The sequence below is a fragment of the Thamnophis elegans genome, chromosome 15 (genome assembly GCF_009769535.1).
Source record: "Thamnophis elegans isolate rThaEle1 chromosome 15, rThaEle1.pri, whole genome shotgun sequence".
NCBI lineage: Eukaryota > Metazoa > Chordata > Lepidosauria > Squamata > Colubridae > Thamnophis > Thamnophis elegans.
This window is the reverse complement of record NC_045555.1, coordinates 13628913-13656204: the sequence shown is the minus strand read 5'-3', so window position 1 is coordinate 13656204 and position 27292 is coordinate 13628913. Positions and strand designations below refer to the sequence as shown.

At 41.2% G+C, this 27292-nt stretch overlaps 1 protein-coding gene across 1 annotated transcript in view; it reads left to right on the top strand.

Moving 5' to 3' along the window:
* COL13A1 (collagen type XIII alpha 1 chain) overlaps nucleotides 1-27292 on the top strand; it is a 225993-nt gene that overhangs the window by 74555 nt on the left and 124146 nt on the right. Inside the window, exons 3-6 of the mRNA XM_032232350.1 lie at nucleotides 15729-15736; nucleotides 19990-20016; nucleotides 23696-23731; nucleotides 26740-26766. Coding sequence (XP_032088241.1) covers nucleotides 15729-15736; nucleotides 19990-20016; nucleotides 23696-23731; nucleotides 26740-26766 — 98 coding nt within the window. The remainder of the gene's footprint in view (nucleotides 1-15728; nucleotides 15737-19989; nucleotides 20017-23695; nucleotides 23732-26739; nucleotides 26767-27292) is intronic.

Here is a 27292-nt window from a genome sequence, read left to right as displayed (position 1 = left end):
GGAGATTTTGCAATATCCTTCCCCTGGAGTGGGGAGGAAATGATTTTGCAGTATCCTTCCCCCAGAGTGGGGAGGGAATGGAGATTTTGCAGTATCCATTCCCTGCCACGCCCACCAAGCCACGCCCACAGAACCAGTAGTAAAAAAAAATGAATTTCACCACTGCTATGGCTTCTCTGCTGTCCCAAAATGGCAACACATGAAAAATGCAGGGATCAGAAAACCTCTGCTTCTCCTCTAACTCCATGTCTTGATTCTTCTTTTTCTAAACTGTTTGGAGTCAGTGAAAGAAACAGTTCTTTCTTTAGAACCAGCTATTCATCCAAGCAGGAATACGGTCGGAATATGACCATGTGGTCAGATTCCAAAGACAAGCGTGAACCAGTCCGTGCTACTTTAACTATGGATTATTTTGTACGTTTACCCTAAAGTGGTTTCAAGGCTGTGACATCCCTTCTAAAAACTTCTCCGTATAACCTGGAAAATGTCATGCAGTAGTAGCTGAATAGATTTATTTAAGCTTAGGTTACAATCAGACGTGCCAAAATTATACAGCATGGCCTGATTCAATATTTGCCAAAGACACTGACATTTAATAAAGTTAACTCATCATTTACATTTTGTTCCCCTCATTGTTGCCCAAATTATCCTAATAATAGCTGTGTTTAAATGACCGTAAAAAAATGAGGTGTTTCCTCTTACAATGGTCAAGAAATGGGGAGGGGGGGAAATACAAATGAACTTAAACATACAAATATGAATCCAATCCTCTCTTTTCTGTTAATTCCAGAGGTTTTTGATTTAAAGCTCTCTGATTGTGGTTCACCTCCAGTTCTGTAAGCCATAATGCAATGCAGATGTTGCTAGGGGGTGACTGAGTGACGGATACAGTTAATTTCCACTTTTCCATTGAGATCGAAAATTGAAGACTGGTGAATGAATTCGCCGTGTTCCACCGAATCTGGGAGAGAGAAAAAAAACCTAGAGGATCTTTGACCTTTTCATCAGAAACTCATCAGTCTTTTTAATCAGGCTGTTACAGTTAAGTAGTTCCTGGAAATTGCATTCAGGAGTCCTGGAGTAATGGTTCATTGCGGCCAATGGCTGAATTATTCAGTTTGACAATTTTAAATGAAGTCATCAAGAGTTTAACCCGTATTTGGGGGGTGGGGAGGGGAAATCATCCTACTTTCATCTTATTGATTGATCAAAGTAACTATTGGTTGGCCATGGCAGATTGGGAGATAATTGGTGACCTTTGTGAGATGCTACTTAGAAGTACAGCAATGTCATGAGCAACATCTGCTAGGGCCACAATGGCAAACCTATGCCACAGGTGCCAGAGGTGGCACGCAGAGCCATATCTGCTGGCACACGAGCCATCAGCTCCAGCGCACATGTGCACGCTGGCCAGCTGATTTTTGGCATTCTGGAGCACGGGAGGGAGGTTACTTTCACCCTCCTGAGGCTCCGGAGGCTTTCCTGGAGCCTGGGGAGGGTGAAAACGCCCCCCCCCCGAGGAAATACCAAGTTCAGCTTGGAGGCGAGCAGTGTGGCACACATGGGGGGAGGAGCATGGGGAGGTTGTGCATGCATGTGCATGTAGGTGGGTGCTTTGCATTTTGGGTGCCAGCACAAATGTGTAATGCCATGCACATGCACCCCCATTTTTGGCACCCAATAACAAAAAGATTAGCCATCACTGTGCTAGGCTTTTAAGAAAGTCAGAACTGGATGGAGCACACTTAGACGTGGTAACAGAGGAGAGAAAGCTGTAATAGCCAACCTGACATTGTAACTGGCCATCCTTTGAAAGGTTTTGTCACCAATAAAGGTGTTGTGGCCCGCCAGCAGCCAGCAGAGCTGGTGGCAAACTCAAACAGTGAGGAGGTTGAGGGAGAACAGGGGCCAGTCCTGGAGTCTGGGGAAGGCTCTGACGAGTGCTCTGCATCAAAGGCAGAGATGGGGCCAGGGCCATCTGACAGTTATCAGCTGCCCTCGGAGTTGGATATCAGTGGGGCAGAAGAACAGCTGGAGCCTGTTCCCAGTGTGCACATGCACAGAACTGCCAGGAGAAGGGAACAGCTAAGGAGCAAGGGCCGACTTGGGAGTAAAGGCACAGGTGAATGGCCCCTCCCATAGGGAATAAAGAGGAGCAAAAGGGGACGGGAGTTTGCAGGAGACAATTAGTTCAATTCATTGGAGTGAAGATTTGTTCCTGACTTCTTGTTGAGTATTGTTTGCTACAGAGTGACGTTTGGAAGATATTGGCCTGGCAACTCTCCGAGCCCAATAAAGGTCTATAGTTGTGAAATCTCATGAAAGACTGTTTGCCGGGACTTTGCTGGAAAGGAATTCCCTTTAACCTAAATAAAAGAGGTTTTATCGGGATGAGGAGTCTGCTTCGTGATCTTGGGAAGCCTAGGTCAGAACAGAAGGGAGCAGAGAAGCATGAGATGTATACTCTACAAAAGCACATTAAGTCAGGATTATTCAGCTAAAAGCACAGCCTTATGCGTGTTGACTTAGATATCAATCTCACCAACGGAATGAGATTTACTCTTAAGTAAGTGGCTGATGGCCACTTAAATTGGGATTTCCCCAAAACACTTTACCATTTCATCCAATAGTCAGCACGATGTGTGAAGCTTTGCAGGCACTGGTTCTACATGTTTAGTATAGAGCTCCTTTTTAAGCACCACTCTGAGAATATAAGTTATGAACTAAAGAGGGCATTGTTCAGAATTTTGTAAGAAGGCATTTATGTCTCACGGTTCTCACAAGTGGGACGGAGAGGCAGAGGCAGAGTTTATTGGCGTAGGAGAATTCTGAAGATCTGGCTGTCTTTCAGAGGCAACACGTGATTCAGAAAACCAGGAACATTCCCCTGGAATCTAGGATCTACATATGCCAACCTTATTTCTGGTTCAAGTCCCACTTTTCTGGTAACTCCCCGGTTACCATTATCCTTTTTAATACATTTCCATCTTCCTGGAAAGCTGGAATTCAGAATGACTTATACTACTGTAAAGTAAAACCTTCCTGGTTTTAGAACGAAAGCTATAATCCAGCCGTGGTTATTTAACATAGTTTTCCAGGTACAGAAGGGAGAACAGGCTCACCAGTGTTGGCAGCTACTAAAGTCGGAAACCTTTCATTGCCAACAGATCTCTTATTTAGGAATATCTGCCCAATGCACTGCAGAGCTTTTTCTAAGACTCATTTTTATGTTTTGCCTTTGCAGTTTTGAAGGGCAGTACAATTAGGTCCCCTTAAAAGAGCAAACCTCCCTTTGCCTCCTGGAAGAACACGCAGAATACAGAATAACAGAGTTGAAAGGGACTTTGGAGGTCTTCTAGTCCAACCCCCTGCTTAGGCAGGAAACCCTACAACACTTCAGACAAATGGTTATCCAACATCTTCTTTAAAACTTTCAGTGTTGGAGCATTCACAGCTTCTGGAGTCAAGTTGTTCCACTGATTCATTGTTCCGTCAGGAAATTACTCCTCAGTTCTAAGTTGCTTCTCTCATTGATTAGTTTCCACCCATTGCTGCTTCTCCTACCCTCATGAAACTTTAGCCCACCTATTCTTCAATGCCCTTTCTATAATGACTTGCACCCTACAGGGGTTGGCTTCACAAATTACAGCAATGGGTTCACTGCCTGGTTGATGGGTGGGCATGGCCATGCTGGAAATGGCCTAGTCAGCCTCCTGCACCATGGTGGAGGGGCATTTTTCACCCTCCCCTGGCTCCGGAGGCTTTCCTTGAGCCTCTGGGAAGGTGAAAACTGCTTCTCCCTGGCCCTCCAGAGGCCAAAAACAGGCCCATTTCCATACTTTTGGAACCCCCAGTAGGCCTGTTTTCACCCCTCCCCAAGCCTCCGGACAGGCCCTGCACTTACCTGGCATGACAAACAGTCCATGTGGAGACTCCTGGGAGGAGAGGGGTGGGTGGGGTGTGGCAGGGTGGGTGTGGCCAGCCAGAGATGGCATCTGAGGGTTCGCTGAACTGAGCAGAATCCTACCTAGAGGATCGTGCAAACCCATGCGAACCCCCAGCAGCCCACCCTGGAACCCTATCTTCACAATTTCACTTCCTGGTACACTTCTGAGGACAATGTCAATAGCTTCCTATCATCGACTTGGGAGTAAGGCCACAGGTGGATGATGAATGGCTCCTCAAATAGGAAATAAAAGAGGAGCAAAAGGGGAGTGGAGTTTGCAGGAGACAATTAGTTCACTTAATTGGTTCGTGACTCTCAGAGGCTCCTTGCCAAGTTTTGCAGATATCGGCCTATCAGCTCCCCAAGCCAGATAAGGTTTGTGGCTGTGAATCCTCCCTTGAAAGACTTTGCTGTATGTGAATGAGCAGAATTCACAGTAAATTAAGAAAAGGGATATTTGTTGGGGCCAGGAGTTAGCTTCATGCTCTTGGGAGGCCTCGGTCAGAACAATTGGTTCTTCTATTCTGCATTTGCCATCATACTCCAATTTAAGATTGGTTTGTGGCTCAGTCTTCTGTCTTATGAATGAGGCTAATTTGGGGGCTCTTGTTTACCTTTCTTTTAAAAAATTCTCAAATTATACAAAAAGTACTGACATCACTGAGTATCTTATTCCATTATTCCATCTCCCTTCTTTGAAAAGAAACCACAAAAAGTTATATTTCCTATGAACAATCTCTGCAGACATTTGAAAAGAGCATAGGAACCTGATGAAAGACGTCCCGACAGGTTAAGCACCAGATATCTTCCCACAAACCATCAACTTTTTGGTCCATGGCTCTTTAACGGACAGGTTTACTGTCCTATGGGATTTTTGAAAGACAGAGTCAGAGACACTTTAAGGAGAAGTCACTGACTTCATTCCAATGAAATGTATCAGGATTACAGCACTGGACCTCTTCAGCCAATTTGGGTATTGGCTATTGTCATGCGCGCTGGAGAATTCTGGGAATTATATTTCCAACATACCTGGATGTTAGACTGAGAAAGGGTGAGAGCAAAGATAAATGGTATGTTTTGGGCCAAGAATAAGAATGAAAACAGAATGAAATTAGCCTGGGTCAAAACCACAAAATTATTTCTGTTCACACCTTCTAGACAGACTGATCTATTATGAGTATACTTTTGGTAAAGAACATTTAGGGGGTTTTTCATTAGGCCTCTAACCTCAAATTTCTTAGGTTTTGCTGTGGAGCAGCCAAACCCAGCAAACTCTCTGGAGTTTTTCATAGGAAAAAAACAAAACCATCTTATGCATTTGACAGCAAAAAGAATACAATTTCACCAAACACAGCCAAAGCAATTCATTTCTTGGAAGGATTTAAGTTTGTCAGTCAGAAAGGTCAGCAGTTTGGCAGTTCAAATCCCTAGCGCCGCATAACGGAGTGAGCTCCCGTTATTTGTCCCAGCTTCTGCCAACCTAGCAGTTCAAAAGCATGTAAAAATACAAGTAGAAATATAGGAAGTGGGAAGGTAACAGCGTCCCAAGCACTTTCGGCGTTTAATCATGCTGGCCATATGACCACAGAGACGTCTTCTGACAGTGCTGGTTCTTCAGCTTTAAAACGGAGATGAGCACCGCCCCCTAGAGTTGGGAACAACTAGCACATATGTTCAAGGGGAACCTTTACCTTTAACTTTAATTTTAATGTTAGTTGTCGCTTTCGGGAGTGGGAGAGGACTTCCCACTTATTTCTCCTCTAATGTCATGTACTGTTAATTATAATGTATATTTTAACATTTCAATCAGGGATGGATTATTTTAATATTATTTTCTTCGTTTGCAAAATATCTGGGAATCAGAGTAATTCATCTCCTCATCAATCATCAGGGTTTTTTTTTCATATTAAACTGGTATGACCAAACAATATGAATTGCATAACTATAAATGTCACATACACCCTAGCTGCTATGAGGTCATTAGCTGATGAGGGACAGGAAAGCCATTCTGGAAAGGCAGATTGAAACTGACAATTGAGCCAAATTACTCTTTGATTTTAAATCATATTTAGTGGTAGCATAAGAAACTAAATCACATTTCTTGGGATTTAGATCTATGCCCTGTTCCATACTATTTGTTGGACAAATCCAGCAAAAGCATTACCTATTTTTGACCAGAGTTATTCAACCATGAAGGAAGATGAACAAACAGATGTGGCAATGCTCAGGTGAGATTTAAAGACCTAATGATGCAGCCCTCTAACCAGTCCATTTAACAACAGGGCTGATTGTTGTGTAGCTAAAATGGACTCATGTTTCAGAAGTCCGAAAAGTGGAAGGATACCCCCCTCGCCACACACCCACACACACAATTCAGTTCTGTGGATTAGTGGGACTGAATATACTGAACACAATTGGAATGTAGAATAACAAGGAAATACTAACTGGTTTGAACTTGAAACATCTCATTTCAGATTAAGGATGAGTCAGTTTATACATACATTTATTTATTTTTTAATTGTGGCACCCCATTTTAGTATTTTTACAAAACAGATTGCTGACAGAGATTGATTGGTTATATGTGATAAACAGTAATGAGATTCAAAACATTTTACTACCGGTTCTGTGGGTGTGGCTTGGTGGGCATGGCAGGAGAAGGATACTATAAAATCTCCATTTCGTCCCAATCAGCTGGGACTCGGCAGAGAATAGATGGTGGTGGGGCCAGTCAGATGTGATATTTACCAGTTTTCCGAACTACTCAAAATTTCTGTTACCTGTTCTCCAGAACTAGTCAGAACCTGCTAAATATCACCTCTGGTTATAAAGTTGGTGTTAATTCCTGGCAACCACACATTTTCTCCATGTTGATCTGCATCTAACCTGGTTATTTGCTTTTCCAACACTGCACAAATCACCACCATAACCAAATCTATTCACCTTCTTCTTGGTTGTCCTCTTCTATTCTTGGTCTTCCATGTTAACTGAGATCTGTCTGTCTCTCATTCTATCTATCTATCTATCTATCTATCTATCTATCTATCTATCTATCTATCTATCTATCTATCTTATCTATCTATCTATCTATCTATCTATCATCTATCTAGCTAGCTAGTTAGTTTGTTAGATGTTGTTATATATAAAAAACTATCTATACATACATATTGTACGTACATATATGCATACATCTGTATATACCATTTTATTCTGGTTTACCAAAATATAGAAAATGAAAGAAATGATTGTATAAGCAGCTCACAGGAAAACTTTTTAATATGAAGTTAATGCAATTGCATCAGTATTGCTATCTTTATTGATTCCTGACCTTTATAGCAGTATCTTCCATTCACTTTAATGGATTAACACTCTAATGTTTGCTGAGTAAATTGGCCAATCTATTATTCTTGCTGCTTGTTGATCGATCCTTCATGGGTCCTGGAATTAAGACAGTTCTCCACTAAGAATCAAGAAACAGTTTAATCCCCCTCCCTTTAAGGTCTAACACTGTCTACTGTAGAGAAGACACCAAGCCTCTGAGATTAAATTTATGAACTTATTTAATTACTTTTGAAATGGGGAAAAGAATTATAATTGAATAAGCAACTGGATGTTCTACTAGATGGATAGAAACTTAGAGAAGAACCTCCAGACAATCAGAAGGGTTGTAAAATGTATGCATGATTGAATGATGCCAGAAATTGGGTACAAAAAATATCTTGAAGCACGGAAGGACACGGGCTGGACATGCAAATATTGAGTGGTTTATTAGATAATGTTGATATCATCAGCTAGATGGTCATGTAGGATGATAAATACAGAAGAGTGGATATGTCTTGACTGCTGAGCTGTTGCACAAGCAAGAGAACCCAGCTGATTGTGTAAAGCTAATTGGGGTTGGACTTGAGTAGTATTTGGATGGAAAATATCAGGAAATATGTGTTACGCTAGACTGGGAAATTGGAAAAAAATGTACTAGAAAGTGATAATTTAAATAAATTGTTTTCATACTGTTGGCAAGAAAATTATTAATATGGATGCATCTATGAAGCTTCAAGCTAAGCTAAAAATGAGGAACCTCTACTTCTCAAGATTTCCTGAAATATAATGCCGCATAAGCAAATATGGCCAATGATACAGGATGCTAAAAATTACAAGTCAACAGCATCTGAAGGATCACAAGCTCCATATTTCTGGATTAGAATGGGAAATAATGTTTAGACCAAGGCTTCATAACTGAGGGGAGAAGTCAAGCAAGGAATTAGTTTGGAGTCATTAAGTAGGCATAAGAAGAAGGCAAGATCTGACACTTCCCCCTCCCAATGCTGTTGAAGCTTATCTAGTCTAGCCCAGATGCAGACTGGGAAGATTTTTGTGACATTAGGCACAAGCAATAAAGTAGCTAAGTGAACTTTTCACATTTAGATCTGGTTGTTTGTGCTATATATGTTCATTGTTTTTCCTGTTCAGCTAAGAAATTGGACAGGGGTGGGATAGGGCCATAATTCAATTCCATATATTTATTCAGTACACAATTTAGAAAAACATACTATAATTGGAAAGAGGGGTGGGAGATATTTTGACTAAGCTGCTTGATACAAGTAGCCTGAACAACTTTATCTGACCAACAGTTCATATCTCAAGGAAGCCCTAAGTTATCCTTCCCTGTGATTGTTTGTTTGTTTGTTTGTTTGTTTGATTGTGTATCATCAAGTTGTTGTCCACTCTTAGCTACCACATTGTTTTTATCCATGACAATTTGTTTCGAATTGGTCCTTCGGGTCTTCCAATGGTGCACTCATTGCCACTACAACAAAATCCATCCACCCTGTTTGCTGATTGTCCTCCTCTTTTCTTTCTTTCCACTTTTCCCAACATTAGAACCCTCTCCAGATCTTCACATAATGTTTGGAAGTAGGATTACTTGAGCATTGTCATCTGTGCCTTAAATGAGAATGCCGGGTTGGTGGATTTGATGATCCCTTTGTTTGTTTTCTTGGTTCTCTGTGGTATTCTCAGGGTTTTCTCCAACACCAAAGTTCCAAAGTGTCAATAGTCTTCCTATCCCGTTTCTTCAAAGTTCAACCTTCACTTCCACAAAGTGTCACAGAGAAGGTTACTATAGCTTTCATGGTTCTTTTTTTTTTTAATATAATTTTTTTTTATTTTTGTTACATAGACAACATATACACACAACAATAGAAAAAGAAAAACAAAAAGGAAAAAAGAAAAAAAAAGAAAAAAACACACCAAAGGGGGGGGAAACAAAGCCCATCATCACATACAGTATGTCGTTTGGTTACACGTGTTTTAACATTTATCATTCTTATACATTTATTATTTCATTTAATAGGTTATAATTTAGTATCGTTTCTTGTTCCCCTACCTGTGGCAATCCATCCCAACTACATTTCCCCCACACACGCACACCCCGTATCTCTCTGTTATATATTTAATACACACAACAATAAGATAAAAATGAGATAAAAGAAAAAAAGGGAAAAAAAGAAAAAAAGAAAAACATCATCACATACAGCATGTTGTTTGGTTACAAGTGTTTTAACATCCACATCCTCAAATAATATTTACCATCTCAGACTTTCCATCTAGTATAACTAAAAACCTCATTTTCGTTCTACAATATATATTCAGTTACCACTAGTATTATTTTTTTCCAGAAAATATACTTATGTTCATTATTATCCTTGTACTTCATACCTTCAAACAGAGATCTTATTCCTTCATGGTTCTTGTTTTTTATAGGCATGGAAACTTCGTGGCATTTTAAAATCAAAAAATCTGTTGTCATTAGTTTGTTTCTGTTTATATTTAATTTTAGTCCCGTTTTTATGCTCCTGGGCACTAGGAGACTTCCAAGTGCCCATTTTCCTTATGGCAAAAGAAGAAATCTCTTTCCCATCTCCCACTCCAAAACCAAAACACTCAGCCTGAATGTGCCAGGTCTCCAAAGCCTATCTCCAGCTTGGAGTGCTGGAACAATCTAAACCAGTGACCATCAGGGATTGTAGGAGGATTGCATGGTAATCTGTCTATTTGATCATTCATGTTTCAATCTTCCCCTTGCCTGTCCACAATTGTTTGGGCCATTTAAGGTACAGTACTCTTCTGGAATATAACCCTCTTTGTGATTGGTTTGAGAAAGAATATGAATAAGATAGAAAAGAAAGCAAGAGAGAGAAATAGAAACCCAGATGACACACTATTAAGGAGCCGAGGTGGCGCAGTGGTTAGGGTGCAGTACTGCAGGCCACTTTAGCTGACTGTGATCTGCAGTTCAGCGGTTCAAATCTCACCGGCTCAAGGTCGACTCAGCCTTCCATCCTTCCAAGGTGGGTGAAATGAGGACCCGGACTGTGGGGGCAAGTTGCTGACTCAATTTGCTAAAAAAATTGTAAACCGCTTAGAGAGGGCTGAAAGCCCTATGAAGCGGTATATAAGTCTAATAAATAAATGAAAAAGGGAAGAAGAGGGGGGAACTAGAAAAGTAGTAAGGTACCAATACATAAGTATATGTGGAAAGAATGAGACATAGGTAAAAAACAGATTGGAAAATATGACGAGGAAAAGGGAATGTAAAATGGCAGATATAAAGTCAGAAATGGGTTTGCTGGAATACCATCATGAAAATGTGCCAGGCGGAAGAGGAAAATAGGTAACCACAACAATAGAAGAGGAAAGGAAGAGAGGAAGAGGAGAAGAGAGAAAGGAGAGGGAAAGAAGAAAGAGGAAAGGAGAGGAAGATTGGGAGGGATAGGAAGAGGAGGAGAGAGGGCATGAAGGGGAAGAGGTAGAGAGGAGTAGACGAGAGGAAGGGGAAGAAGGAAAAGGAAAGGAGAGGAGGAAAGAAGAAAGTAGAGAAGGGAGGAAGGGAGGGAGAAAAGGAAAGGACAGAAGAGTAGGATGGCGGTAAAAGTAGGTGTATGGGATGTTAAGCAAAGCAGTCCCGATCATATATTTTAATTTTTTTAATATGGAAAAATGAATGTTTAAAAGTGTTAAAATGTGATATTAATCTATGAGAAGGTATACTTGTAAATGTGTGTATGAGTAAAAATAAACATCATAAAAATGGAATATAACCCTCTTCAAACACACATATGTAGAACAGAATACGTTTTGTCAGATAGATAAATTTGTTGGTTTAGCCATCTTTGAAAACTGAGCGTATCCTCAGCCCCAGCCTTATCATTAAGATGAAAATATGGCAGATATTTTGACAGACTCATGATTTTTGATGAAGGTGGAGCCAAATAGATTTATTTATTTGTCAACAACTACAAGGAAACAAGTATGAAAACCAGTGATGGGTTTCAAAATTTTTTAGAACCTCTTCTGTAGGTGTGGCCTTCTTTGTGGGAGTGGCTTGCTGGCCATGTGACTGAGTGGGAGTGGCTTGGCAGTCATGTGACTGTGTGGGTGTGGCCAACTTATAAAATGTGGTAAAACTCACTTAACAACGCTCTTGCTTAGCAACCAAAATGTTGGCTCAGAAACTCTGGCATTTGAAGCACGCAAGTCTTAAAGCTGTCAAGTTACGAGACCCTTGCACCCCTAACCCTTTAGAAAACAAACCGAAGGGGTGTTCAGACTTGACAGCTTTAAAACTTGTGGACCTCAAATCCCAGAATTCCTCCTCTTGCTCTTCATCTTGATGATGTGAAGACGGGCAGGGAAAGGGAGCTGGAACCGGTTCTAAATGGCACTGTAGATTTGTGGAACCTCTTCTATAGAAGAGGTTAGAACTGGCAGGAACCCATCCCTGATGAAAACACATGAAAAAATGACACAAATAAATGGATAGAAATAAGCAAAACATAGCCATAAACACATAAAAAGAGTGCATATAAATGGGGATAGTAGGAGAGGGATGGTAGGCACACTGGTGCGCTTATGCACGTCCCCTTAGGGACCTCTTAAGAAATGTGTAAGGTCCATGGTAGACAGCTTAAGGTAAAAAGTATGGGAATTAGAAGGATCAGGTAGGGTGTTCCACACATTTACTACTCTATTGCTGAAATCATTTTTCCTACAATTAAGATTAGAACAGATTACAATTAGTTTGTATCTATTGATAGCCCTTGTGCTATTGCAGTTGAAGTAAAAGTAGCCATTAACAGGTAGATTGCTACTGGGGAGTATCAAATTTTATGTCGACACAGTTTTCTGCTGGCTCAGTACCGTAACTAATGAAAACATTTCAACTGGGTTATGATGAAGAGCCCTCATGCCACCAAAGTGTGTTAACTGATATTGTATGCCACAAAATGTATGCCCACTGCCGATGGATAGCTAGTATTGCTGCAATAGATGATGAAGGAGTTCAGGCATACCTTGCTGGTCACATCAGTTTCCAAAGTGTTGGGCAATATGTAAGGAGCAGATAAGGTTTTGGAAGGCCGCCTAAATTTCCAGCATGATGTCATTTAGGAGGTACTGAATAGCTGGACAATGGATTGTCAATGGATTTGAAGCTGAGAAGACAAGAAGGAATTTAGAAGTGAAAAAGGAACTAGAAGTACATTTCAAAAATGTCTCCAGTTGCATTCTCAGGTTTACACCACAATAAAAAGTGTAGAGCTTCATCTGAAAACATAACGCAGAAAAAATTAAATATTTTGGTTGCTTATTTGTTTGTAAGACTTGTGTGCCACCTATGTCTCCCTGTTATTTTTGCGCTACTGATCATTGTTCAGTTCTTGCCCTATAAGGCATCAATGCAGGCTTCATCTAAACTAGCATTTTGTACTTTGCTGTACTCCAGATCAGAAGTCAACAAGCTGTGGCTCTGGAGCCGCATGTGGCTCTTTCATCCCTCTACTGTGGCTCCCTGTTGCCGATCGGCTCTACAATTGATAGGGCTTTTGGTTAGGACAGTTAGAGGAAAAAGGATGCCACACTAGGAGAAGACTCTATGGTGGGGGAACCGGACTTTCGGTCGGTTCCAGAATTGAAGAGGGGGAGCTTCCAGTTAGGATCTTTGTGGTTCTTTGAGTGTTTAAGGTTGCTGATCCCTGCTCCAGGTGTACTGAAATTGCTACTGCAAGAATTGTCATCCAGTTTTGTTTTGTTTTCAAAAGAGTTCTCAAAGAAGCCTAAGGTTATCTGGAAGTCTTTCAGCTGGAATACTGTGATGACAAGATCAATGGTGACCTCTTAAAAATTGCCACCAATTGACCTCCTTGTTATTTGCACAATACTTTGCCACAGCATTTTTCTACAGGAAAGTATTGGGTGCATTCATGGGCGTCTTGTGCACTGCAATCATTTTTATTTTGCAAATCCTCAGGAACTGTTTCAAGTAACCTGCCTGCATTTTAAATAGCTCTCCGTTTTGAAATGCTTTACAACACCCCAAGAGTCAATCAATGCACTAATAACTAATAATAATTGAAAAAGTAGAACACAACCGTACTTTACAGCAATTATATTCTTGTAATGTGGTATTTTTTTCAACTTGGGAAATTCTCAGTATTTGCAATAGAGTTGTGAAGTTGCCAAGATACTATCCCATGATCTGTGTAAAAGCAGCTGTGAGATGTTGGTGTGAAGTTTATGGGGCTAAATATCCATAGGAGATTCTCAATTGTCCCAGTCAGGATAGTTTCAAAGGAGCTTTTGCCAAAAGGCAACTGGACTTTCTTGGATTTGGTTTGGTTTGGTTTGGTTTTTTAGCTTCGATTGGGAGGAAAGAAAGCTTAGGACATGGAAGATAATATAGGTAAGAGATCAAATCAAAGGGAAATAAATTTTCTGCTAGCTCTGCATAGCTGTAGGGCTTCTACTAAAATGTGGCTCATCTGTGGACATATCACAGATGAGCCATAAAAACATAGCTCAAGCACCCAACAAAGATGATAGCATGGGATCCTAATGGCAAGAAAGGATCTAGGATACAAATACCAATACTGTATGAACGTACACTAGATTGCATCCTCTGTTTAGTTAAAGTTGATGGTGTAGAGCAGGATTTCTCAAACATTTTAGTCTTAGGATTTCCTTGCCTTCTTATAAACTCTTTATGACCGCAACAAGCTTTGGTTATATAGGCTACAAAAATAAAGGTAAAGGTTTCCCTATTTCTGACTCTAGGGCAGGGCTGTCAAACTCCCGGCCTGTGGGCCAGATGTATCACATGCTGGCCATGCTGATACCCAATTTAGTGAAGGAGAAAAAAGGTCATAATATGTCACTTGATGACGCCCTGAAGACTCGAGTTGGACACCCCTGTTCTAGGATATGGTGCTTATTGTTTCTTGGCCAAGGGAGCCAAAATTGTCCAAAGACAATTTCCGTGGTCATGTGGCCAGCTGCAAATGTAAAGTAGATACATAAATACCACTTCAGTGGGAAGGTAACAGCATTCCATGTGCCTTTGGCACACAGCCAGATAACCACGGAAATGATGTAGGCTATAACTACCAATATTACTATAGTAGAAAGAGATTTTTAAATATGCATAGATTTTAGTTTGCAAACCTCTTGACAGTGACCTAGGGACCCCCAGGGGATCTCCAGACCACACTGACAACCATTGGTGTAGACTGTTAAGGTTCCTGTTTTGACTAGTGTGAACTTGTGCTTCAACATCTTCCACAACATGCAGGACAGAGAGATCAGATGATTCAGAGTAAGAGGAGAAGCGATTATCTAAAGAGTATCAAACTGTATTTCACAGCTCTGAATCACAAACCATCCTTTTAACTGCTTCCAATTAATCTATCCACATGTACTTATTTGGTATTGGCACAGTAAGGTACAGTTATACTATACTGCAAGGGTGGGTTCCGGCAGTCACTACTGCCGGTTAGCTCATGGGCCATGTGCATTCATGCACTTGATGTGTGCTGTGCGTGCATGCGCAGTGCAATAAAAATTGCTCTGCACATACACAGAAGCAAAAAACAAGATGGCGGTGCCTATGGAGCCAACGGGAGATCCGGGTTTGGGGATGTGGCAGTCCTGTGTTGTTGCCGGTTCTAGCAACCAAGGCCGCCAAACCACTACCGGTTCAGCCAAACCAATGGAACAGAAGTTGCCTTCAGAAGTTGTGGGAGCTTCATCCTTGGAAGCTTTCAAGAAGAGACTGGACTGCCGTCTGTCAGAAATGGTGTAGGGTCTCCTGCATGGGCTTGAGGGAGGGTTGGACTAGATGACTTACAAGGTCCCTTCCAACTCTGTTAATTTGTAATTTAAACTTTGTTTTACTACCAGCATAATAAAATTTGGCAACATCCGAAAAGGGTGTCCCTTTGATCAGTTGTCAGAATTTACATATAGAAACTATCAGAGTGACTTGGGTATATACCAGGTGAGGGGAAATAAAATGGATTCTATTATCTGTATAAAAGCAGCACTGCAATAAATGCAGCCAATAGATTCTACGGTTCCTATAGACGTGAACCTAGTCGAGCAGTATATGGAATTTCTTTGTATCTACCTTCCAAAATGGCTGAAAGAATAGCATTAAACTGAGTGAGTGTTAAAGTCCTTCTCAGCTTGGAGATGGTACTATTGCTTTAAGTATCTCACTGATTCATTGGCTGCTCAGGAAGTACAACCTGGTCTTTTTGACATTTCACGTAATTCAGATCTATATCCTGCTGTACTGAAATGTGCTCTGTTCTGTTTTTCTGTAATACGTTGGGTAAATCTGGATTGTTATAAATGAAGATTGATTGAGATGTTGTGGAAACTTCATGACATAAAGCAAGGGTGCTGTTGAATTTGGAATATCAACTATGTCCGTATTTTTCTTTTCTTTCAGGTCCCCCCGTAAGTACCAAAGCTTTTGACTCTGCTATGAAGAACGCATCTGCTGGTAAAGTGAATGGGCCCTGGGCCAAGGGAGAGAACAGTTTTTAAATGAGGAAGCCAAAAAACCCCTAAATTAATCATTTGCTGCCATTTAGATTCACAAATGCTTCTTTTCCTTTTCAAGCAGATAGCAATCTATTCCATGATGGGAAGTAAAGAAGCATTTGACTTCTATGAGGTCAACTAGGGCTAATGAGTTGAGAGCTCAGAAACAAACATTTTATACTTGTGTGTTCAAAAGAACAAACATTTCAGAATCTACTATCTCAACTTTGTTATTGCCTAAGTAGATTGTGCTTGAGTTAATGCTGTCAAACTGTAGTGATATTGAGTGTTATAGGACTGGGATGAAGTACTGTATTTTTTGGAGTATAAGACGCTCCGAAGTATAAGACACACCTAGCTTTTCGGGAGGAAAACAAGGGGGGGAGAGTCTGCCTCCACAATTTGCCTCCTTGCATTAAACAGCAAACAGTACAGATGATATACACTGTTTGTGGTGTTACATTTCAGACTATACTTGTACAAATGCTGTTAAAATTGAGGTGGCTTTCTGGAAGTATATGTTATTCTCTGCTATTTAAAAGAAGATACAATAGCACTGGGCCTCTTCAGATCAAGTATTTATTTTAAAAAGCTTCTTTTTAAATGTTGTTGTCCAGAACAATAATAAAGCAGTCTTTAAAAAATAAATCTAATAATTTGAACATTCTATAGGTATTTATAGTTATTGACTTACCTCCTTGCAGCAAACAGCAAACAGCCTGTTTCTGTTTAGCCTGATTAGAAGGGGGAAAAGCTGCCTCTGCCTCCCAGCAATTTGCCTCCTTGCAGCAAACAGCAAGTTTCACTTTCAGTTTAAGCACTGAGCTCCAGATGATGAGCTGTTTCAGGCTGCAGGGATTGCCATAACCTATTGCTGCCTCTGCAAGCCCCATTTTCTCTGTTTGCTGCAAGGAGATAAATTGCTGGCAGGCAGAGGCCATGAGGTGGGCGGGGCTACATTTGTTGTATAAGACACACCCAAATTTTCACCCTCTTTTAGGGGGGAAAAAGGTGTGTCTTATCCTCCCAAAAGACGGTATTCTGTTGTTAACATGAGAGTTTGTTAAACGTGGTTACTCATACAGCCACTTGTATGGCTCCTTAATGCCAGTGCTAAATGTATGCCTGGCAGGAGATGTTGACAACATGCATACGGGTAGTCCTCGACTTACCACCATTCATTTAATGACTGTTCAAAGTTACAAAACAGACATGACCATTTTTCACACTTATGACCATAGCAGCATCTCCATGGGCAGGTAATCAAAATTACTTAGCAACTGGCTGTCAACCCTGCAGCCATCTTCGAGCATCTTCAGAGTTACCACAGCGAGGCTCACTGGAGCTGTGGGAAAGGGAGAGGGGAGTAGAGATAGCTGAGGAGAATACATAGCCAAAATAACATTATTTCTCCTGGGAACCAAGGACACATTCACCAGCACCTGGTGGGGCGTGGATGGGAGGCATTCTGGATGGGGAGAGAGACCTGATTGGGGCATGTGATGGTTGTATGGAATTGTTGTGGCCTGCCAGCGGCCAGTGGAGCTGGTGGCAGACTCAGACAGTGAGGAGGTTGGGGAGGAACATGGGCCAGTCCTGGAGTCTGGGAGTGTTCTGCATCAGAGGCAGAGATGGGGTCAGGGCCATCCGACAGTTATCAGCTGCCTTCGGAGTTGGACATCAGTGAGGCAGAAGAACAGCTGGAGCCTGTTCCCAATGTGCGCATGTACAGAGATGGCAGGAGAAAGGAACAGTTAAGGAACAAGGGCTGACTCAGGAGTAAAGGCACAGGTGGACAGTAAATGGCCCCTTCCATTGGGGAGGAGTGAAAGGGGAGGTGAGTTTGCAGGAGACAATTAGTTCGCTTAATTAGTGTGAAGATTTGTTCACAACTCTCAGAGACTCCTTGCTAAGTATTTTCTTGCACAGCATTGCGTTTGGAAGATATCGGACTGGCAGCTCTCCGAGCCTGATAAGTCTGTGGTTGTAAAATTCACCCTTGACAGACTGTTTGCCAGGACTTTGCTGGATGTGAATGAGAGGAATTCACATTAGCTTAATAAAAAGGGGTTTGTCTGCCTCGTGATTTGGTGAAGCCTAGGTCAGAACAGTAATGTGGGGAAGAACTTTGGATTTTGAACTGGGTGGGGAAAAACTGGGGACTTCAGATTCTGGTTTTCATCAGCTGTGCCAAGATGACATGCTTAATAAATCTATACTTCGAAAGAATATGCCTGCCTTGGAGTTTTGATTCTGTTGGGTGTGTTACTTGGAACCATGACACTGGTATATATTTATGACAATTTAGTGCAAAAGGTCATGTGCTCCAGGGGTGGGATCCTGCAGGCACTACTGCCAGTTCGCTCATGTGCACTCAAGTGTGCTTGATGCACATTGCATGTGCAGTACAATTCAAACTGCTCTGCACATGTGCAGAAGCAAAAAACAAGAGAACCGGTTCAGGGGTGTGGCAGGCCTGGATCGCTGACAGTTCCAGTGTGTCTTATACTCCAAAAAATACAGTAGTTTGAAAGTAGCTTAGACAGGGACCTCCCTACTTCATGGAATAGAGAAACAATAGAAACAAAGGGCGGTACAACACAGTCAGACTTGCAAGAGTCAATTAAAATAACTTTAGCCTTCCAGTGGGGTTGACTTCTTGGCCTGGTTCACTTAGTGGGGCTGACATTATGTAGCAGAGAATGAGCTTTTCAAAACAAAAGAAAGACTGGAGAAAGAATGACAGCATAGTAAGCATGATGGAGATCTAGGATGAATGGCAGTTGGAGATTGACAGGACATTAAACTAAGAAAAAAATAGCAGCAGTGAGATAGGATGGAAAAAGAACGAAGGGAATATAGCAATAGCAATAGCAGTAGACTTATATACCGCTTCATAGGCCTTCCAGGCCTCTCTAAGCGGTTTACAGAGAGTCAGCATATTGCCCCCAACAATCTGGGTCCTCATTTTACCCACCTCGGAAGGATGGAAGGCTGAGTCAACCCTGAGCCGGTGAGATTTGAACCGCTGACCTGCTGATCTAGCAGTAGCCTGCAGTGCTGCATTTAACCACTGCGCCACCTTACATCAATGGGAAACATTGATGTATCTATTGAAGAGAGACTTAGTGAAAGCTAGGATGTTGGACTATATATCAGGTGACTTCTTGGTTAATAAACTTATTCACAAGTTTTAAATCATGGATTTGTCTTAGTCCAGCTGGATTCTAGGAGTAACATGTCATCCAAGCCTTTGGCTTTTACACATAGCTTTCAAATAAAATAAAATAAAGACTTCTATTGCCCTCTATAATTTAGTAGATGGTAGCTGCAGGTTATCTGGGGAAATATTAAATGAAGTGTAGTATTTCCTAAACAGTATGATGACTTGATGCAAATGTGAATCACTCCTAGGATAAAAATGAATTATAACATACTGGTTTGTGGGAAGGGAGACTACTGGAAGTCTGGATGTTTTATTGTTGCAGGTTATTTCACGTTGTGGGCTTTTGGCCATAGCAAAATATTTGTTCCGCCACTTGTCCTCTCTAAACCCAAGTATGAACATCAGGATATATCAAACTGTCTGTACAGAATTAGATTAGCCATCAAACTAGCTTAGCATTTTCTACTTTAACTGGGAATAGTTTGGCTGAACCAACCTGGCAACTTTACTTCCTCTAAATCAGGGGTCAACAGCCTGTGACTCTAGAGCCGGTCAGCTCCACAATTGTTAGGGCTTTGGTTAGGACAGGTAGAAGAAAAAGGATACCATGCTAGGAGGAGACTATGGTGGGGAAACCGGACGTCCGGTCAGCAGAGGAAAAAGGATGCTGTGCTAGGAGGAGACTCTATGGTGGGGGAACCAGACTTCCAGTCGGCAGAAGAAAAAGGACGCCGCAGTAGGAGGAGACTCTATCATGGGGGAACTGGACTTCTGGTTGGCTCCAGAATTGAAATTGGTTGGGACCTTTATGGCTCTTTGAGTGTTTAAGGTTGCCGATCCCTGCTCTAAATGCTCAACTAGAAATGCCAATGAACAATGAACAAATACCATTGTGGCATTCTTGAAGTCCAAAATCAAACTCAGTAATTGTTTCACTAGTCAGATCCATTGTTCTTCGTGCCATCACCTCCTTTGTTCTGTGTCTGTGGGTTTTTTTCAGGGTCCCACAGGAAGACCTGGCCTTCCGGTAAATCTCCCCTTTTCTTTTTGTATTTTTCTTTGCTTCCTTTCTTGACACCTGCAATCTATACTACAGGCTTACAGTACAAGTTATAAAGAGAGAGCAAGATTTAGGATGAGGGTTTTAAAACTGAGTTGTAAAGAGGGCTAAGATTTAGAAATTGGGCTTGCTATCAGACAATGATTTCCACAATATGACGTTCTGCCATTGCATTAGCTTTCTTCTTTCAAAGAAATGACTTTCCTAAGAACTTACAGTATATTGCTCAAGGTATTTCCTGCCCTGTCCCACTTCTGGTTTTGGTTCTCCACTCTGGCCCCACAACAGAAAGGGCACATTCATAAAAAGAATATACATCTGAGAATATTGCAAGTCAGACAAGAGTTAGCCAAAGAATTTTCGTTTTTCAGCATTTCCAGATTTATCTCGTGAATTATTGCAAGCCTGGTCAAATATTATTTCGGATATGGAAATGATTTGCGGATTCTTTGGAACAAATCGTATCCTGAGGGAATATAAACTTCATGATACCAGAGTATAAATAAATCTCGGCGAACTAGGATGATCCATATGGAGAATAAATAAATGATCAGGCAGTATTTTAATTAGGACTAACCGAATATATACAGATTGGGGGGGGGGGCAACCTTTTGTATTAGCTGCATTCCATCATGCCTCCCCTGCCTATTCAAAAGGAGATGAAGGGAGAAAATTTGGCTTGAAGTACATAGGGACAAAATGTCAAAATACCGGAGAAGAAGAGACATGGACTGAAATGGGTTAGACTGTACTAGACAGCAAACAGATTAAATCTGTTTTGTCTAAGTGGTAAAGAGATGCCTGTTAATTAGATATTAAGTGGTCTGGGTTATTTTTATTTCAGTTCCTTAGGTCACAAAATTCCATGAACAAAAAAAACGTCCGATATTAAGATGGGTTTAGCCCAAACCAAACCACAGGAAAATTGTTATGAGGCAAGAGGCCAGCCTCCCTATTTGAACATTAGCATCCTAGCAACCTATCCATCATACTTATGGGAAAGAAGCTGCCTTGAATTGATCAGTCTTTCATTTACATCTGAGCCTCTAGCCCGGGGGTGTGTGTGTCAAACTCGATTTCATTGAAGGCCATATCAGGGCTGTGTTTGACCTCGGGGGACTGGGAGGGTGTGGCCAGGGTAAGCGTGGCCAGCTCGATGTCATTTGTGTCAGGAGTGCCTGTGGTGGCCCGAGCGCTCTGCCAGTAAAAACGGAGCTCTGTTTTCGCTGGCAGAGAGCTGTAGGAGGCCATTGCAACTGAAAATGGAGCCTGGGAGGGCTGCAGGAGGCCATTATAGCTGAAAACGGAGCCTGGGAGGGCTGCAAGAGGCCGTTGTAGCTGAAAACGGAGCCTGGGAGGGTTGCAGGAGGCCTTCGCTAGCTCCATTTTCTTTGGCAGAGGCACCAAGGGACAGTCCTTTGCTGTTTCCAGGGCAGCCCCGCGGGCCAGAGCACCCTGTGGTCCGGATCTGGCTGCGGACCTTGAGTTTGACACTCTTGCTCTAGCCTATCAGATATACAGTATTTTATTACAGCTGATCTTATCAGGGATCACTGATCACAATGGGCGAGATTGATAGGAATTATAGTTTAATAATATCTGGAGGTTCACGTATTCCCCATTTTTGAGTTTTGCAGACATGAGAACACATTGAGTGCAAATCCAAATTTAGCATCTTAGAGGAGTTCTGCCCCTAAGTGCCCTTCCTTGTGTGAGGTACTTGGAGGTCAGACTGTTGGGAAATTGGAGACTTGAGTCTTTGTACTTTTTTTGTTCACTTTCTACCCGTGGCAAAAGGCCAACGTTGATTCTTCAGAACACTACAGTACAAAAACCAGATACATAAAAGTCAGAGAAATTATACAGACTGGCTTTTTTTCTGTCCGCTTTCATGCTCTGCTAGCTTTCCATAGAGGAACAAAGGACCTATGTTTTGTTTCAGCATAGGCAACTTCCACAGTTGATGTGGAACTGAAGAATCTGAATATCCTACATCGAGGGTGTCAAACTCAGTTTCATTGAGGGCTACATCAGGGTTGTGTTTGACCTCTGGGGGCCAGAGTTGGCCACTCAATGTCACTTGTTTCAGGGGCACCTATGGTAGCCCGAGTGCTCTGCCAAAGAAAACCGACTCCCAAGCTCCGTTTTCGCCTGCAACAGTTTTCTGCAACCTTCTGCCAGCGAAAATGGAGCTCAGGAGGGCTGCCTGCAGTCCTTGTGAGCTCCGTTTGCAGCTGCAACAGCCTCCTGCAACCCTCTGATAGCAAAAACAGAGTTTAACAGGTCTGCCCATGGCCCATGTGCCTCTTTTTTCAGTGGCAGAGGCATTGCGGGCCCATCCTTTGCTGTTTCCAGGGTGGCCCCACAGGCTAAATCTAAGCACCCCGCAGGCGGGATCCAGCCCCCGGGCCTTGAGTTTGACACCCCTGTCCGATATAGTAAGGAGAAAATAAAACCATATGGACAGTTTGATTCATATCTTTAGATAAAATATATGATTTCTGAAGACTAACCAGCAAGTAAATAACACAAACCCAAAGTATATTTCCTAAAACCTTAAGGATGGAAAGCAAAATAGAGATCTTTTTATTTTGTATACTATTTGGCTGTCTGGTGATAAACATTATATAAACATGATACGGTAGATCACCAGACAGCCGATGCTGTTATTCTAGGAAATATGTAGCATTTTACCGTAGGGTCATATCTCTTACTCATAAATGAATGTATTTCTTGCTATCATGTTTATAATCACTCTTCTCTCATAAGAATGCATTGCTTATTCTTAATGCTTTAATTAAGGATGCAGGTATCGTTCGATTCCATTTGAACCCAACATGTATACGAGATGCAGAAAATTGTCTCTGATCTCATCTCATTCATCCCTTCCTTCCTTCCTTCCTTCCTTCCTTCCTCCTTCCTTCCTTCATCCCTTCCTTCCTTCTTTTCTTCCTTCCTTCCTCCTTTCCCCTGGCATGCTTGTAAGTCTTATGGTTACAAAAATTTGCTTGATTGAATGTTGGCAGAGTTTCCTGAAAAAACCCCATGTGGTTTGTTATATAAATATCTGATCCACATAACAATATTCCAGTCCAATCTCTAAATATTTAGATTTACTAGAAAGACTAAGAACAAGTCTGTAACCCTCTGACTTACGAATATGTACATGATTTTATCCAGATGTTTGGTGAATAAGCATCTTCCAGTGTTGCAGCCTGTGAATGCAATAATAAGAGATGATTGAAAAGGCATTGGATACTATTATTGGATAATAGTATTGTTGTTATTATTAAACATGTTATTCTAATGCATTCAGTAATGATCCAAATTATGTCAGGAAAAGGAAAATAAATAATACATAAATTAGAATAAAAAGAGAAAAACTGAAAAAAATACAATGTAGAAACTTGCATTGTTATACAAATAGTTTTCAGTTGTACCAATACACACATATTTACTGTGCTGGACCATGAAAGTTGATAAACAGTTCAGTGGTCTTCCAAACACATACTCCTATGGATAAAATCCAAAGTAATTAATGTCATTGTCTAAATGTTCATATTTGAATGAATTCGTGTCATATTTTTTTTAAATCGTTGCATGTGGTCAATTGCCAATTATCCTCTGATTTTGTGTTAATTGTTAGGGAGACAAAGGTGCCATGGGAATCCGTGGACAACCGGTAAGTCTTAAGTCACTTACATTTATCTGTCAACACTGCTTCCAAATCTGCTGCTACTAAACTGATCTACATACATGTGACAGAGAAAATGTCAGTTACTGGATCTATGTCTACTCAGAAATAATCCAATAATAATGCCAGGTCTGTCACTATCTGTTGTTTGAGTTTATGAGAGTTATTCTCTTTAAGTATAATACATCTTGCTGTCAAATATATCCCCAAATACTTAACCTTATTCGTGACCTGTATCTTCAAAGCTTCCGCCAATTCTTCCTTTTGTCTTACTAACATATTCTTTGTCAAAACCTTCGTTTTTATCTTTATTTATTTTCAGGCCTGCTACTTTTCCATATTCCTTTATCTTTTCTATCAATTTAAGTGCTGTTTCTAATGGGTCTTCTAAGATGAAAACCAGGTCATCTGCGAATGCTTGCAGGGGAACTCAAATTTTATAGAGGTTATTAACCCACCACGCATCTACCTTCACTGGGAAATAAGAAAATTGATATTTTTCATCTGTCTATTTTTATCCTGCTTCTTCTAATGAAGGTTTCTAACTTTCAGGGCAGTAAACAATGTACTTTATTATTGTAGGCCTGAACCTTTTCTTCAGATTCCTGAACACCACACACAAGAATATGGAAGCTAAAGGGACACACACACACACATCTCCTTTTATTGGGGCAATTAAATATTGTTTTATATAAAGCTGGCCCGACTGAGGGGAGCGATTTCTACTCACAATAGGGGAAAAATGTTTTTAGATATGTAGGATAATAAAGATACCCAAAAGCATACAACCACTTCAGATAAAATGAGATGTTGTTCCTAATGGGAACTTTCCGGAAAAGTAATTCTAAACCTACTAGGAACATTAAAATATGATAGATATATATGAGGGGAGGCAGTTTTTAAATGAACTTTGCTCTAAGATTATAGAGCAACAAGTGCAGGAATCTTTTGGTAGTTCTCTCTTTGAGAAATTCAATTCCCAACCCAATTTGGACGCCTTGAAGTTTTTCATGAGTTTTGCTTAAGCAGGAGACTTTCCTGCTCCCCATTGATTTACTTTGAGGTTACTATGGATACATAAATACCTAACAGAAATGGCTGGTGTCCCACTAACACCACTAGTGGGTGCCAAGTCACCATTTTCCTTGGGAGTGCTATAATTATAGTACTTTTATCCAGTGTTGTCCTCTTGGACACTAAAATGCCCACACTTAAAGGGGAATTTAATAATGGCATTATTTTTCATTCCTCAAAAGAATTTCTTGATTAACAAGAATCAGAACCATAATAATTAAGCAACACCATCTTCAATATAGCAACTTGTTCTTGAGAATAGAAGGGCCAGAGATACTTGTCAGATTTCTACCAGTTTTTGCATTAGTGGCTTATAAAATGAGATTTAGACAAATCTAGCTAACTTTCTAAACTTCTTGCTAACATCTCTATATGTTTTGCCATCCTAGTATATTCCTAACAGTTATATTATACGTGGCACGACAAAACCGCGGTCCACTAAAGCGCGCCCGATTAAAGCGCGTCGCTGACGTCATTAGCAGCGCGACAACAACGACCGTGGAGAAAAAAGGGCGCTTTAAAAAGCGCTTTTAAAGCAAGCCGATTCACGTAAAGGTAAGGGTTAGGTTTAGGGTTAGGGTTAGGGTTAGGTTAAGGGTTAGGGTTAGGTTTAGGGTTACGTTAAGCGTTAGGGTTAGGTTTAGGGTTAGGTTAAGGGTTAGCGTTAGGTTTAGCGTTAGGTTAAGGGTTAGGTTTAGGGTTAGATTTAGGGTTAGGTTAAGGGTTAGGTTTAGGGTTAGGTTTAGGGTTAGGTTTGGGGGGGTTAGGTTTAGTTTTACGCGTTAATTTTACCTTTACCGCTCACAGCGTGCTTTTTTCGTCGCGCTGTGATGACGTCAGGTACGCGGTTTTGTCGAGCACGCTTTAGACGACCGCGGTTTTGTGGTGGAACCAACACTATATCCTCTCATCTTCATAGTATTATGTGGACACATAGCACTCCATGATACAAAGCAGTCCCTGGCAGAGCTGGTATTCATTTACTTTCCTTACTGGTGTGCAAATGTGAGGGCACGCGTGGGCGCGCTCACTTTGCTCGCACACGCCCTATCCACGCATGCGCATGGCCTTTTGCGCATGCTCTTTGGCTTGAAAATGTCCCTTTATAGGACGATATAGAGAAGGGGCAGATGGGCAGGCCTACCCACAATTTCCACTACAGGTGAACCAGTCCAAACAGATTGAATACCATCTCTGGACTCTTGTCACTTTAATCTACAAGCAAACAATTATATGTACAAATAATCCCTTAGAAGCATTCCTAAGCATTAAACATGCTTTTTCTTCCACAATTTCTCTTTTGTTGTACAATCACATGCAATTTCAGTTTTTTGACAGAATAATATTGATAACATTTCTATGTCAACTGCAAAAGGCTACACTGCTTAGATCCACACATAAACTATTGCTGATATATTATGACACGCTAGCTTCTTGTTCCTGGGAAGAACTTGATGTATATGAAGGCCAATTACCAGCTGAAGAACTGCCAGTTGTGACTTCACACTGTTGTGACAGACAACAACAACAACATGATGACTTTAAGAGAACAGATGCACACACATATAAATTCAGTCATGTTACTTCTCCCTTCTAATGTAAAAATTTCAGGAACTACATTTCTTTTTCCCTATATAACTGCTTAATAAAAACTGCGAAAGCGAAGGTTAAAAAAAGAATTTGGGAAAGTGATTTAATTGCAAGAAATTCAAAAGCAGGGTCACACTTCACCATGCTTGTACGTGAACATTAAACCATGCATGTTTCAGTGTTCATCTCTTCTTTTCCATTTTTCCTTTTTGGCATGAGTGTGTATTTGTGCTTAGTGTGCCTTAACACTGACTCCTATGTTTTGTGTCTCTCTTTCTCTCCCCCCCTTCACCCTGTTGCATGTGGCTGCGACTGATATAATGGTGGCCCAGGGAGCCAAGGGTCAACCTGGAGAGAAGGTGAGTCAGCTTTTTCCAGTTAACCACTTCAGACGGGGTTTGTCAATAGCCGGGGACAATCAACATTAGACATATTGTCATTGCGAATTAAATTGCAGCACGTGAGACATCTACCAGGAGCTGAAAGAGATTGTCCTGAGAAGTAGACCTCTCCTTGGGCAATCAGATATTTGCCTGGTTTCCATTCTAATCTAGCCCAAAAACTATAAACAAGCAAGTAAGCGACATGCTGTTGGCTTAGGACCAAGGCAAAGGAAAGCGGTTATCTGTCCCCATGGGTGACATTCAATTTTTTTTCCCTACCGGTTCTGTGGGTGTGGCTTTGGGGGGGCTCCTGTGACTGAGTGGGCGTGGCCAAATCTATTTCAGTCACATCCATATCCACACACACTCACATCCCCACCACCAAGCCACACCCACAGAACCCTGTAGGAAAAAATGTGTGTATCAGCACAAGAAGGGTTTATAGTGAATGCTGTGGCAGAGAGAAGCCAAACATTTCTCCCTCCATTCAGAGCGGATCTGC